Raw genomic sequence first — 15,889 nt, 5'->3', positions numbered from 1 at the left:
TGACGTTTTCTCCCTGTCTCTGGCTTCAACACACATATAAGCATACACACGCACATGTACACGCACGCACGCACACACACACACACACACACACACACACACACACACACACACACACACACACACACACACACACACACACACACACACACACACACACACACACACACACACACACACACACACACACACACACACACACACACACACACACACACACACACACACACACACACCAGTCATTGATGGCTGGAGGGATAACCTTAATCTGTAGAATAACAGGCCAGACACAGAGAGAACTGAGACACATAGGGAGAACTGAAGGGCTTTGATGAGCATACACATAGACACTGTTTGTACTGGAAACCTCACTTTCCAAACTGTCTGAGGCACTAAAACATAATAGTACCACACTGGTAGTACTGCACTCAATTCTGTCAAGGAATTTTATCATCAGAATATGTTTTATATATATATGACTTGTATTGTCTGTGAGTTTGTATTAGTGCCGTTCTTTCCTGTACCTTCAGCCTTGCAGAAAGTGCAATATACTTGCTGTAGCCATGCATGGAATGGGATTTCTTTGAAATGCACTCACCTGGTTTCATCGATATAGACTGCCTCTAGAACAGAGGCTGCATACTCTATATTCTTCCTCAGGTCCACCACGTTCACTTCTCCCTTGTCCAGCTGCTTCACCAGGCATCTCAATCTGTAAAGAGCAAGGTGGATCCATATTTCATCTTCACATACAGTATGAGCTGATGAACACTGGATAATACTTACAGTATGGAGAACAGTACGTCAAAACAACTCAACTGTGCCATTACATTATGTGTCAAAGAGTTCACTTATTCTATAGGCCTACATTGGATTCTATATCAACTGACAGTCAGCTTTAATACTAGCCTATATGTCACTGGGTTAGGTCAAAGACCAATGGTTTGACAATTTGAGACAGTATAAATATTACAGTTATTGATCTGTTATGTTGTGCAGATAGCAGCCGTAGTAAAACAGGTCAGCCATGACAGACATTTGATAATAATGAATACTCTTCCACATTATCCAATCAAATCATTCTATTTTAGATGGTTCAGACGGATCTTAAGTCCTACAGCACAGAATCACATTGACTAACTTTACAATGCCAACAACTAAAGCATTCAGTGTGAACACTGAACTTTTTGAGAAAACACACAAAGCCAATGTCCTTGAAACTGCCATTAAAGGTCTACAAGGGAAGCAGTTCTCATTATCCTGCAGTATTTCAAGGACTAAACTAAACTCTGTTTTTTTATTCATGAACTGCAAAGGCACAGAAGGCAGAGAGGGTACATGTCTTTACTGTAAGTAGGAGAACTGTCAGGATCACTGGTCCTGCCGCAGCAGAAAGGATCTGGGCTGGTGTGTGTGTGTATGTCTCTCCCAGTGTGTGTGTGTGAAACCATCCAAAGAATGAGCACCATTGAACTCCGCCGACTGTCTGATCAACAAAGCCCGGAAAGTGAGTGGCGTCTGTGAAGCCTTTGGTTCTGCTAGCATACAACTTTAAATATTTACCACGGGACTAGTGCCTCGTTACAACAGGGGATTGACACAGATCCATGCCTCGCCTCAGCAGGCACACACAGTCTCCAAACCCCAGACCCCCAACCAACCAACAAACCAACCCTCAGAAAAATGAATTGGTATGCGTCCCAAATGGCACACTATTCACCATGTAGTGCACTACATTTGACCAGAGGGCCTGTAGGGTTCTGGTCAAAAGTAGTGCACTATATAGGGAATAGGGTGACATCTGGGACACCTTCTAAGATCCCATAAGAGGAGCATCACCATGCCCTATCTGTTTTAAATCTGAGATCAAATCAACTCCTTCAAGTGTGTTTGAATGACTCTGTTATTATGTGAATAATAAAGGAGCATTACAAAGCAATAGACGTGGTTTATAAATAACACATCATCCTAAAACACAAGCTGTTAAAAGCATTGAGCAACAGGATCAACTGACTGAAAGCCAGAATACACACACACACAATAGTACAGAAAACAACCCATGAATATGCCTACAACGTGGGCAAGGGAGCGCCATCTCTAGTACAAAGTGAGCAGAATGTAGCCTGCAGTGGAGAGACTGTGATAAGCCTTGGACTTTCTCCTGCCTTTACTGTGGGCTTATTTGCCTTTTGTAGTCCTTCTTCTTCTTTTCTAGTCCTTCTTCTTCCTTTCTTCTTTTCTAGGTCTTCTTCTTCCTTTCTTCTTTTTAGTCCTTCCTTCTTCTTATGTCTTCAAAAGAGAAACTGCAGGATACCACTCTGCCAATGTAGATGAGTGAGCCAAGTGCCAAGCCTACACTATTCTATTGGGCTGAGGCTTAATTGAAGCTCTGACTGACTACCATTGACAAACTGCCAGCCCCAGCACTGGCTTGTTCTGTAGGCTAAAACAAGAAAGCCTACATTTATGTGTTGGAGATCGTAAATAATGGCGACACAAGTTGCACCTAATAACAGTCTGTAATATCAACATATTTCACGACATGACTCTAGTGAGAATGCAGAAGGTAAACATTTGCCTTGCATAAACAAGCTGTAGAGAGCTACAGTTGAAGTCAGAAGTTTAGAAACTCTGAGGTTGGATTCATTAAAACTTTTGTTTTTCAACCACTCCACAAATGTCTTGTTAACAAACTATAATTCTGGCAAGTCGTTTAGGACATCTACTTTGTGCATGACACAAGTAATGTTTCCAACAATTGTTTACAGACAGATTATTTGACGTATAATTCACTGTATCATAATTCCAGTGGGTCAGAAGTTTACATACACTAAGTTGACTGTGCCTTTAAACAGATTGGAAAATTCCAGAACATGATGTCATGGCTTTAGAAGCTTCTGATAGGCTAATTGACATAATTTGAGTCAATTGGAGGTGTACTTGTGGATGTATTTCAAGGCCTACCTTCAAACTCAGTGCCTCTTTGCTTGACATCATGGGAAAATCAAAAGAAATCAGCCAAGACCTCAGAAAAAAATTTGGAGACCTCCACAAGTCTGGTTCATCCTTGGGAGCAATTCCCAAATGCCCGAAAGTACCACGTTCATCTGTACAAACAATAGTATGCAAGTATAAACACCATGGGACCATGCAGCAGTCATACTGCTCAAGAAGGAGACACGTTCTGTCTCCTAGAGATTAACGTACATTGGTGCGAAGAGTGCAAGGGAATTCCAGAACAACAGCAAAGGACCTTGTGAAGATGCTGGAGGAAACAGGTACAAAAGTATCTATATGCACAGTAAAACGAGTCCTATATCAACATGAACTGAAAGGCCGCGCAGCAAGGAAGAAGCTACTGCTCCAAAACCACCATAAAAAGCCAGACTACGGTTTGCAACTGCACATGGGGACAAAGATCATACTTTTTGGAGAAATGTCCTTTGGTCTGATGAAACAAAAATAGAACGGCTTGGCCATAATAACCATCGTTGAGTTTGGAGGAAAAAGGGGGATGCTTGCAAGCCGAAGAACACCATCCCAACCGAGAAGCATGGGTGTGGCACCATCCTGTTGTGGGCATACTTTGCTGCAGGAGGGACTGGTGCACTTAACAATATAGATGGTATCATGAGGTACGAAAATTATGTGTAAAGATTGAAGCAACATTTCAGGACATCAGTTAAAGTTAAAGCTTGGTCCCAAATGGACAATGACCCCAAGCATACTTCCAAAGTTGTGGCAAAATGGCTTAAGGACAACAAAGTCAAGGTATTGGAGTGGCCATCACAAAGCCCTGACCTTAATCCTATCGAACATTTGTGGGCAGACCTGAAAAAGCATGTGCGAGCAAGGAGGCCTTACAAACCTGACTCAGTTACACCAGCTCTGTCAGGAGGAATGGGCCAATATTCACCCAATTTATTGTGGGAAGCTTGTGGAAGGTTACCTGAAACGTTTGACTAATTGAGTGTATGTAAACTTCTGACCCACTGGGAATGTGATGAAAGAAATAAAAGCTGAAATAAATCATTCTCTATACAATTATTCTGACATTTCACATTCTTAAAATAAAGTGGTGATCCTAACTGACCTAAGACAGGGAAATTTTACGTGTATTAAACGTCAGGAATTGTGAAAAACAGAGTTTAAATGTATTTGGCTAAAGTGTATGTAAACTTCCGACTTCAACTGTATCTCTTCCACATTGTCGACTGCCTGTGTTATTACATTTACACTCTTAGGATAAAACAGGTGCTAAGTAAAACCATGTAGGGTTCCTCGGTTTGTCACCATAGGGGAACCCTTTTTGTTGATAGATTGAACCCTTTGCAGAACCCTCTATGTAGGGCCTGCAAGTCACATTATACTAGCTTGCAATGCGATATTTAATTCATATTGGAATCCAGACAGAGTTACGATATCCAACAAGTGTATTTATTTATCACCGTAACCTGCATTCAGAATTACTGCCAGGGTAGGGAAGAATGAATACTGAGACGACCTCAGTCATCAATCAGTTCAAATCCCCGAGCTGACAAGGTACAAATCTGTCGTTCTGCCCCTGAACAGGCAGTTAACCCAATGATCCTAGGCCGTCATTGAAAATAAGAATTTGTTCTTAACTGACTTGCCTAGTTAAATAAAGGTAAAATAAATAAATAAAAATCTAAACTGGAACAACCATCTCAGTAACGAGTGCAATAAGTCCAACTACTAACAGATTGTATAGTTTAGAAAAATGTATGCTATTTATCTTTGTGTAGCATAACATTTATTAACCAATCAATGCAAAAACACAGATATTAAAACAAACAATTCTAAAAATCATCCTGCAATAGAGCATGCTGGGAATATGATATATGGTTCTTTAAAGAACCCCAAAACAGTTCTTAAGATGTTAAAGGTTCTAGGTAGAACCTTTTGCCAAACAGAAAAAACCCTTGTCTTCCAAAAAGGGTTCTTCAGATCAAAACGGTTCATGCTAAAACCCTATTCCTCCATAAAGAACCCTTTTGGAACCCTTTTTTCTAAGAGTGTACCGTGACATTCAGACTGATATAGAGTATCTGGTGCACTTAGGATAAAAGTGAGATGCAGCCAAGGTGAGAGTTGGCAACAGCCCCTCAAAACTACCGCCTCCCCATCTCACTTATCACACAGACACTCAGAAGCAGCAGGCTCCCACAGACCTTTTTGTACTCAAAAAGTGTCTCAGAGTAGGAGTACTGATCTAGGGCAGGTCCCTCCTGTCCATGTAGTCTTCCTTATTATGATTTAAAGGCCAAACTGCTGCTATTTCTACACACCTACTCTGAAAGTCTTTGTGAATAGGTCACAAACACCGCGTTTAGACCGTACTTTGAAACCGCGGAAATAGTTCATGGGTAATGGGTTGGGGCATAACAACAGGGCTGTTCCCACCCACAGTGTTTCCATCCGTAGCTTTATCAATCATATGACCTTTTCCTCTGTCACTCTCCATGGCACTGGCCTGATGGCTTCCATCTCACACACACTGGACCAGACCAATCACACAGCAGATACATATAAATAGAGGCCCTGATTGGTGGATCTATCTGGGTCACAATAACACAACCTTGCCTTAGGAAGTAGTGAACTAAAATGATTCTCTCTTTCCTGTGACTTTAGTATGTTTTGGTAGCCTATAAGTTGGCATATTGACAGAAGATTTGGACGAAAGTGGCACCACATAGGTGTTCAGTATTGAGATTTTTCTGAGAAGAAAACCATGGACTGTACAACCGTAAAGGGACTAAAGACAGGTCAAATACATTTTACAGCAAGTTTAGTTGTATAAGTCACATCTTTCTCAACAACTGAGTTGCATATCTGAGTTCACATGAGCTCTGGGAATCTATGTTTGACATTTGGAAGGGAGGGCTTAGGACATTTGGAAGTCTCTCAGATGACGCAGTAGGTTCCATCGCAAATGACACCATATTCCCTACATAGTGCACTACATTTGACCACAGTCCTCTGGGCCCTGGTAAAAAAGTAGTGCACTATATAGGGAAGAGGGTATCATTTGGGATGCAAACATAGCCTTATCTTTGCTGTCCAAGACTTAAACTCAGAGCTCAATATAATGAGACACATTATAATGTTACTGTGACAATACAATAACCATTATATTCATCAGAGGGTTATAGTAAAAGCAGTACCATATTTTGAGTATATTAAGTAATAGCACCACATAGACAACAGTACTTAAGAGGACCCTTGGGGACCTGTGTAGGGTTTTTAAAGATTGAAAATGAACCAAGTTAAATTGAGCCAGGGTCAGTTAAAATGGGTATTATGTGGAACTCTACCGCCTTCACAACCCAAAATGTCTGATTTGAGCTGCATCCGACTGGACGTGTCAGACCTAGCCCCAGAGATCCCTGTTCTGGGACTCCGTCCGCAGGGACACACTACCTTCAGCCTTAATGCTCAAGGTGGCAGGACACTTGGGGGGAAGACTCAAAACTACCAGGACTGACCTGAGTGGAGATATCTGCTTTGGGACTCCCTCCTCAGAGACACACTACCTCCAGACTCATTCAAAACAACCTGGACTGGCCAGCCTTTACATAGTATAGAATCTACACTCTACAGGTGCTGGGAGTGGTGGTGACATTGAAAAGGGGTTTACGAGAGAGTATTTTCCCATGAGTTAACTGTGGCCTTCTCCTTGGAGGGGGCTGCGGCCGTCACTAGGGCACCAGAGGACAGGGCTGGGGCCCGGTGACAGGGCTGGGGCCCCAGAGGGTAAGGTGACAGGGCTGGGGCCCCAGAGGGTACAGTGACAGTGCTGGGGCCCCAGAGGGTATGGTGACAGGGCTGGGGCCCCAGAGGGCACGGTGACAGAGCTGGGGCCCCAGAGGGCACGGTGACAGGGCTGGGGCCCCAGAGGGTACGGTGACAGGGCTGGGGCCCCAGAGGGCACGGTGACAGGGCTGGGGCCCCAGAAGGTACGGTGACAGGGCTGGGGCCCCAGAGGGTACGGTGACAGGGCTGGGGCCCCAGAGGGTACGGTGACTGGGCTGGGGCTGAAGCAGTATGCTCTGCTGCCCTGCTGCCTGCTCTGCCAACCTCTCAGACAGACTGATCCAACATTCCTCACTTCAAAAGATGGCACCCAAAGGACTAATTTGCGACCCGATAACGACCCGTTTCCTAGAAACAGCAGAGGGTGATTACCTCTCTGGAAATAAAAGATTCCCGTTCAAGTATGAAAAAAGAAAAAGGGGCCAGGCTATTGAGGGCATGTTGTCTGACTGTGAACTACACTGGTTTTGTGCATCATTTATCTAGACAAATATACAGATCTGTACCATGGTGGTGCCCCACGCATACAGAGGCCAAACAAGAATACTTTTAATGTTGCCAAGAAATCCTGTCTGTGTCCCAGATTGGCACCCTATTCCCTAGTTAGTGCACTATTTTTGACCAGGGCCCACTGTGTTTGGGTTGCTGTCTTTAATGTCTTCTCAATAAACTACTTCCCATGCTTTCAGATTGTAATCAAAATGGAAGGGATCTGTTGATGGCAATAACAATAACATCACTGTATGATACAGGCCATTACCAAGACAGAAAATTACTCCATGTGTAATTTAATGTTGATAAAAATAAATAAAAAATTAGTCGAAACAAAATACATTCAACTTTTGAATGTTTTTGCTGATTGTGGAAAATTGACTTTTTCTCTCTGTGAAAACAACTTTGTCAGGGAAACAAGCTTGTGAGTCATCAGACCATTCAAGGTCCTCTCATTCTGAGAGGTGAGTGGTTCCAGTACTCTTGGTGGCTTTCCAGTTCAGATGCTCAAGCTCTTAAAAACCATCCATTCACTGGCCTATAAACACACTTGGTGAGAACAGGCCCTCGTTGCGTTATGTTATCACTGGTCTAAGCCTGGGCTGCTCTCTGCTTTCTAAATCCCTGCAGGCCTCCACTGACACTGGGTCTGTTCAACTCAAACATGTTCACAGGACCTGGGGTTAAACCAAGCCGACAAAAGCAATGTAAAGACAGTGTATGTTGCAGACCCTAACCACAACCCGTACCATTAACCTGTCTTTCACCCTAATGCTATGTGACATACAGTGCAGTCGCAAAGTATTCAGACCCGTTGACTTTTTCCACATTTTGTTACATTACAGCCTTATTCTAAAATTTATAAAATAGTTTTTTGCCCCCTCATATATTGACACACAATACCCCATAATGACAAAGAAAAAACAGGTTTAGAAATTATTAGAAATGTATTACAAAAAAAATTGAAATATCATATTTACATAAGTGTTCATATCCTTTACTCAGTACTTTGCTGAAGCACCTTTGGCAGAGATTAAAGCCTCGTTTTGGGTATGACGCTCGTTTTGGGTATGACGCTCGTTTTGGGTATGACGCTCGTTTTGGGTATGACGCTCGTTTTGGGTATGACGCTCGTTTTGGGTATGACGCTCGTTTTGGGTATGACGCTGTTTGGAACACCTGTATTTGGGGAGTTTCTCTCATTCTTCTCAGCAGATCCTCTCAAGCTCTGTCAGGGTGGATGGGGAGCGTCGCTGTACAGCTATTTTAAGCTCTCTCCAGAGATGTTTGACCGGTTTCAAGTCCGAGCTCTGGCAGGGCCACTCAAGGACATTCAGACACTTGTCCCGAAGCCCCTCCTGTGTTGTCTTGGCTGTGTGCTTAAGGTCGTTGTCCTGCTCGAAGGCGAACCTTCTCCCCCAGTCTGAGGTCCTGAGCGCTCTGAAGCAGGTTATCATCAAAGATCTCTCTGTACTTTGCTCCGTTCATCTTTCCCAGTCCCTGCCACTGAAAATCATCCTCACAGCATGATGCTACCACCACCATACTTCACCGTAAGGATAGTGCCAGGTTTCCTCCAGACGTGAATACTTGGCATTCAGACCAAAGAGTTCAATCTTGGTTTCATCAGACCAGAAAATATTGTTTTTCATGGTCTGAGAGTCTTTTAGGTGCCTTTTGGCAAATTTCAGGCAGGCTGTCATTTACTGAGGAGTGGCTTCTGTCTGGCCACTCTACCATAAAGGCCTGATTGGTGGAGTGCTGCAGAGATGGTTGTCCTTCTGGAAGGTTCTCCAATCTCCAAAGAGGAACTCTGGAGCTCTGTCAGAGTGACCTTCGGATTCTTGGTCACCTCCCTGACCAAGGCCCTTCTCACCCGATTACTCAGTTTGGCCGGGTGGCCAGCTCTAGGAAGAGTCTTGGTGATTCTATACTTCTTCCATTTAAGAATGATGGAAGCCACTGTGTTCTTGAAGACCTTCAATGTATAAACTGGCTTCATTTTTCTGGACCCCAGGAAGAGTAGCTGCTGTTTTGGCAGCTAATGGGGATCCATAATAAATACAAATACAAATTCTGCAGACATTTTTTGGTACCCTTTTCCAGATCTGTGCCTCGACACAATCCTGCCTCGGAGCTCTACGGACAATTCCTTCGACCTCATGGCTTGTTTTTTTTTATTTTTATAGACAGGTGTGTGCCTTCCCAAATCATGTCCAATCAATTGAATTTACCACAGGTGGACTCCAATCAAGTTGTAAAAACATCTCAAGGATGATCAATGGAAACAGGATGCACCTGAGTAAAATGTCGAGTCTCATATCAAAGTCTGAATGCTTATGTAAATAAGGTATTTCAGTTTATAATTTCTTATACATTTGCAAAAATGTATAAAAACCTATTTTCGCTTCGGCATTGTGTGTAGATTGAAGACATTTGTTTATTTAATCCATATTAGAATAAGGCTGTAACGTAACAAATGTGGAAAAAGTCAAGGGGTCTGAATACCTTCCGAATGCACTGTATAAGCTAAGTAGTATGTCATAATAGTGATATACTGTATACGTAATGTCAACTTATGTGACATACTGTATAACTAAAGTCGTTAAATGCCACCATTTTGAAATATTCGAAAGAGACCATGTTGTGTGTTTGACTGGTCTGTAGGTTTCTGTATGGACAGACAGGCAGACAGACAGACATCACTGTGGTGTTGTGGGAGCCTGGCAGTTCTAACTAAACCAATAGGTATTTTTCTCTGGCTCGCCACAGACTTCATAACTTCACTGCAGATCATATCACCCAACTGGCATCTTGGGTTCCCACTTAAAGTCCTCTAGCGTGGTCCCTAAATGGATCTCTTGGGTCTTTTTGTAATCCTAGTTTAGACACACACGCACGCACGCACGCACGCACGCACGCACGCACGCACGCACGCACGCACGCACGCACGCACGCACGCACGCACGCACGCACGCACACACACACACACACACACACACACACACACACACACACACACACACACACACACACACACACACACACACACACACACACAATCCTTCACTCTGAACAGTATCTCTGTTGGACATCTCACCCTACTAGTCTGCAGAGATTTCAGCTTCACACAGGGCCAACAATGGTTCTGTACTTCCACCAGCCCTGGTTCCACCTTCTTTGGTGGATGGTGATGTCTTAGTTCAGTCGTCCTGGGAATGGTGTGACAAATTAGTCCAAAATGCTATATTCAACTGAGGGGAAAACAAGCACCGCTCTCACTCTTGAAGTGAGTATGGTGTGATAAACAAGAGAAATGAAGCTACAGCAGCGCTGAGAGGAGGATAATTACATGAGTCTCCTGGGTGCTACATGATAAATCATACAGTGATGTGCTGTAAGCACATGTTCTCTATGAAGAGACGGGGTACTGGGAGAGAAAACAGTCCATTTATTAACAGCTAGACCTCGACTGCACATTGATGAAGCATCATAATATTGCAAGGACAGACTCTATGCCAAGTGTAAGGCATTGGGTTAGAATGATGCCATCTGTCGGAAAACAATGCACTACATTGTCCCTCAAGGTATCTTTGGGAAGCGTGATGTTTCTATGTGGACCAATACTGACTCCAATAACACTTAGAGCCCTTCAATAGCTAAAGAACCCTTATTTGGCACTATATAAAGAAACATTTATTAGATTTATTAATACATTTATTACATTTATTAGTATGTATAGTGATGTCTGAGAGAGAGAACATGGCTCTGATCACAAGGCAACAGAGAGCATGCAGTCAGGAGACAGGAGGTTAATGAAGAATAAATACCCTCCTCCTCCCTCACCTCTGTTACCATCCTGCTCTCCCTAGTGATGGGGAAAGAAAGCTTCCTGAAGCATTGAGGCTTTCCAGCCAATTGTGTCAAAAATAATGTCATTACTCGAGGCTTTGATCGATACAGTGTACACTAGTGGCACATGCTGGTCAAAAGAATTTAGAGCAGACAAATGATTAAAGGTGACGTCCAACACACCGTAGAACGTGCACAGCGTAGCCTTTTTGTCTACTACCAAACCAATACCAAACCAATCAGGTGGTTGTTCGACGAAACAAAGATTCGGACGTCATTGATCACGTGCTTCTGATAAAGTGATACAGGCATCGATTGGCCCACTGCATTGATGTAAACTGCTTAGCGATTTCAGCGCATACCTCGGACCTCTGGTATCAAACATAACATCACTAGTTCTCTCCCCTCCCTCCATCACCGTTGTGTTATCATCCTCCTGTTGTGTTCTGTTGTGTTCTATATGTGATAGGAGGGCTAAGATGCATCACCAAGACGGGCTGCAGGAGAAAATCCCAGCTGACTGGGGAGGTTACTGATGTCAGTGAGATCATTACGCGCCTGTGAAATCCACTTTGAGTGTGTGTGTGTGTCTCTCTCTCTCTCTCTCTCTCTCTCTCTCTCTCTCTCTCTCTCTCTCTCTCTCTCTCTCTCTCTCTCTCTCATTTTAAGGAGCACAATAAATAATACGAGGAGTTTGGGGGTTTATTGATGTTCATGTAAATTGGCGTGGATTTTAAATATTTTACTGGAAATGAACATACTGTATAGACTTTATATAATGGCATGTGAAAAATATTAAGACAAACATTGACTGTGAGGACTTAATGTGAGGACTTGACTGTGAAAGACTAACAGGAGAAGTGTGCTGTACCATCTGAGAGAGGGATAACCTACTGTACAGTACACTGTGATGTCTGACACGTCCCATGTCACCACAGTATCACACCCACACACAACCAGCAGTTCCCCATACTCCCATCATGGCAGATGACTATTCAGAGCGCTGTACTGTAAGTTGAAGAGCAGGTCATGGGGTCAATGGTTTCAGAGTTGACACACACACACACACACACACACACACACACACACACACACACACACACACACACACACACACACACACACACACACACACACACACACACACACACACACACACACACACACACACCCATATGAAAAACAGATGATGGTCTTTCTAAGGGAATTGTCAGAGGCCTCTCAGTCTCTCTGATTATAACCATCTGTAGTCCTGACAGCTGATGTGAATTATATCATAACACCACAACACACACACACACACACACACACACACACACACACACACACACACACACACACACACACACACACACACACACACACACACACACACACACACACACACACACACACACACACACACACACACACACACACACACACACACATATCCTAATTGGTCAGTCTGTATCACTTTGAGGCAGACAGGGAAGAACATTTATGTGGATAATATTTGGCATGTAATGCCACAGCCACAGCATAAATCACTACTTTAAATAGGGGGAATATTAATATGAAAGAAAGAGTGTCCGGAGTTCTTATCATTCCCAATGCTGCAGTGCAGCTAAAACAAACCATACAGATCAGCTTTCCAAGAGTCCAGGAGCTACACCAAACAAGCCATACAGATCAGCTTTCCAAGAGTCCAGGAGCTACACCAAACAAACCATACAGATCAGCTTTCCAAGAGTCCAGGAGCTACACCAAACAAGCCATACAGATCAGCTTTCCAAGAGTCCAGGAGCTACACCAAACAAACCATACAGATCAGCTTTCCAAGAGTCCAGGAGCTACACCAAACAAACCATACAGATCAGCTTTCCAAGAGTCCAGGAGCTACACCAAACAAACCATACAGATCAGCTTTCCAAGAGTCCAGGAGCTACACCAAACAAGCCATACAGATCAGCTTTCCAAGAGTCCAGGAGCTACACCAAACAAGCCATACAGATCAGCTTTCCAAGAGTCCAGGAGCTACACCAAACAAGCCATACAGATCAGCTTTCCAAGAGTCCAGGAGCTACACCAAACAAACCATACAGATCAGCTTTCCAAGAGTCCAGGAGCTACACCTAACAAGCCATACAGATCAGCTTTCCAAGAGTCCAGGAGCTACACCAAACAAGCCATACAGATCAGCTTTCCAAGAGTCCAGGAGCTACACCAAACAAGCCATACAGATCAGCTTTCCAAGAGTCCAGGAGCTACACCTAACAAACCATACAGATCAGCTTTCCAAGAGTCCAGGAGCTACACCAAACAAACCATACAGATCAGCTTTCCAAGAGTCCAGGAGCTACACCAAACAAACCATACAGATCAGCTTTCCAAGAGTCCAGGAGCTACACCAAACAAACCATACAGATCAGCTTTCCAAGAGTCCAGGAGCTACACCAAACAAGCCATACAGATCAGCTTTCCAAGAGTCCAGGAGCTACACCAAACAAGCCATACAGATCAGCTTTCCAAGAGTCCAGGAGCTACACCAAACAAGCCATACAGATCAGCTTTCCAAGAGTCCAGGAGCTACACCAAACAAACCATACAGATCAGCTTTCCAAGAGTCCAGGAGCTACACCTAACAAGCCATACAGATCAGCTTTCCAAGAGTCCAGGAGCTACACCAAACAAGCCATACAGATCAGCTTTCCAAGAGTCCAGGAGCTACACCAAACAAGCCATACAGATCAGCTTTCCAAGAGTCCAGGAGCTACACCTAACAAACCATACAGATCAGCTTTCCAAGAGTCCAGGAGCTACACCTAACAAATCATACAGAAAACTGCTGAGAAGCGGAAGAAATTACAGCTGGCAATAGAAGTACAAGGTCAGAAGTTGCAGTTATTACTTGATAAAAATAAATACCCAATATACTTTGGTGCTTTACTTCAAACCCGAGTGGCGCAGCAGTCTAAAGCACTGCATCTCAGCAAGAGGCGTCACTACAGTCCCTGGTTTGAACCCAGGCTGTATCACATCCAGCCGTGATTGGTCCCATAGGGCGACGGACAATTGGCCCAGTGTTGTCCGGCTTGGCTGGGGTAGGCCATCATTGTAAATAAGAATTTGTTCTTAACTGACTTGCCTAGTTATGTAAAGGGCCTGACGACAACCAGTCAGCTGTTTTCTGTTATATAATAGCCAAGCAACATGTGCTTCATGCATGCTAGTTTTAGTACAGAAATAAACCATGAAAAGTGGTTCCTAAACGTTTCTAACCATAGAGGGGAAACTATTCGCTCTTTGTCTAAAATAATTATACCAGTCTCTGCTCGGTCCCTGGCTAAATGAAGGAACTCGTAACAAACTTACAATTATTCATGTTGTTTTACAGTTGCTAGAAAGGGTGATTAGAAGATCTGCCTAGAAAAAAATGGTTATTGTTTTTCCTTGGTATCATTTATTGAATAGAAAGAAAATAGTTTAATATGATCTTGGTCAACCTAATATACCTTGGTGATTAGTCTCCTGTACTGTTCTCTGTAGCTCTGAACTCAACACCCCTTTAGTACCAGGATGGAGTCGCGAAGGGTCAATGCTGTTGTGTATGTGTGTGTGTGTGTGTATATATATACTGTATTCTAGTCATGGCTCATCCTATATAACTACTGCTGTACACAACTTTTATATTCATAAACTGTCCATACTGTCTATACACACTGACTGTATAGGAACACCTGCTCTTTCCATTACATAAACTGACCAGGTGAATCTAGGTGAAAGCTATGATCCCTTATTGATGTCACTTGTTAAATCCACTTCAATCAGTTTAGAAGAAGGGGAGGAAACAGGCTAAAGAAATATTTTTAAGCATTGAGACAATTGAGACATGTATTGTGTATGTGTGTCATTGAGAAGTGAAGATTTAAGTGCCTTTGAATGGGTTATGGTAGTAGGTGCCAAGCGCACCGGTTTGAGTGTGCCAAAAACTACAACTCTGTTTGGTTTTTCACGCTCAAAAGTTTCCACCATCCAAAGGACATTCAGCCAACTTGACACAACTGTGGGAGAGAATTGGAGTCAACATGGGCCAGCATCCCTATGGAACACTTTCGACACCTTGTAGTAGAGTCCATGTCCCGATGAATTGATGCTGTTCTGAGGGCAAACGGGGGTGGAACTCAATATTAGGAAGCTGTTCTCAACCCCCTGAGTCAATACATGTTAGAATCACCTTTGGAAGCAATTACAGCTGTGACTCTTTCTGGGTAAGTTTCTAAGAGCTTTGCACACCTGGATTGTACAATATTTGCACATTATTCTTTTTCAAGTTCTTCAAGCTCTGTCAAGTTGGTTGTTGATTGCTAGACAGCCATTTTCAAGAAATGTTTTACTCCTGAACTTATTTAAGCCATAACAAAGGCGTTGAATTCTTATTGATTCAAGACATTTCAGTTTTAAATGTTTTATTAATTAGTAAAAATTCATAAAAACATAATTCCTCTTCAACATTATGTGGTATTGTGGGTAGGCCAGTGACACAAAATCTCAAGTTAACCCATTTCAAATTATGTCTGTAACACAACAAAACGTGGAAAAAGTCAAGGGGTTTGAACCTTCTGACGTAAAGTAGATGGGCTTGGGAAATTCTGTCAGATTCATTCTGAACAACATAAGAACACTTCCTACCCCTGAGAAACAAGTGCTTTGAAACATCTTTCAAACAGCA

The 15,889-nt window shown here is 43.1% G+C and overlaps 1 protein-coding gene across 1 annotated transcript in view; it reads right to left on the bottom strand.

The window, feature by feature from the left end:
- Nucleotides 1–468: 468 nt before the first annotated feature.
- Nucleotides 469–15,889, bottom strand: part of LOC118386513 (dual specificity calcium/calmodulin-dependent 3',5'-cyclic nucleotide phosphodiesterase 1C-like) — a 61,986-nt gene continuing 46,565 nt past the window's right edge. The window contains exon 3 of the mRNA XM_035774232.2: nt 469–712. Within this exon, the coding sequence (XP_035630125.1) occupies nt 595–712 (118 nt within the window). The 3' untranslated portion in view covers nt 469–594. The remainder of the gene's footprint in view (nt 713–15,889) is intronic.

This window comes from Oncorhynchus keta, chromosome 7 (assembly GCF_023373465.1).
Source record: "Oncorhynchus keta strain PuntledgeMale-10-30-2019 chromosome 7, Oket_V2, whole genome shotgun sequence".
Taxonomy (NCBI): Eukaryota; Metazoa; Chordata; class Actinopteri; order Salmoniformes; family Salmonidae; genus Oncorhynchus; species Oncorhynchus keta.
Note: the sequence above shows the minus strand (reverse complement) of the source record. Positions and strands in the feature narration are given on the sequence as shown.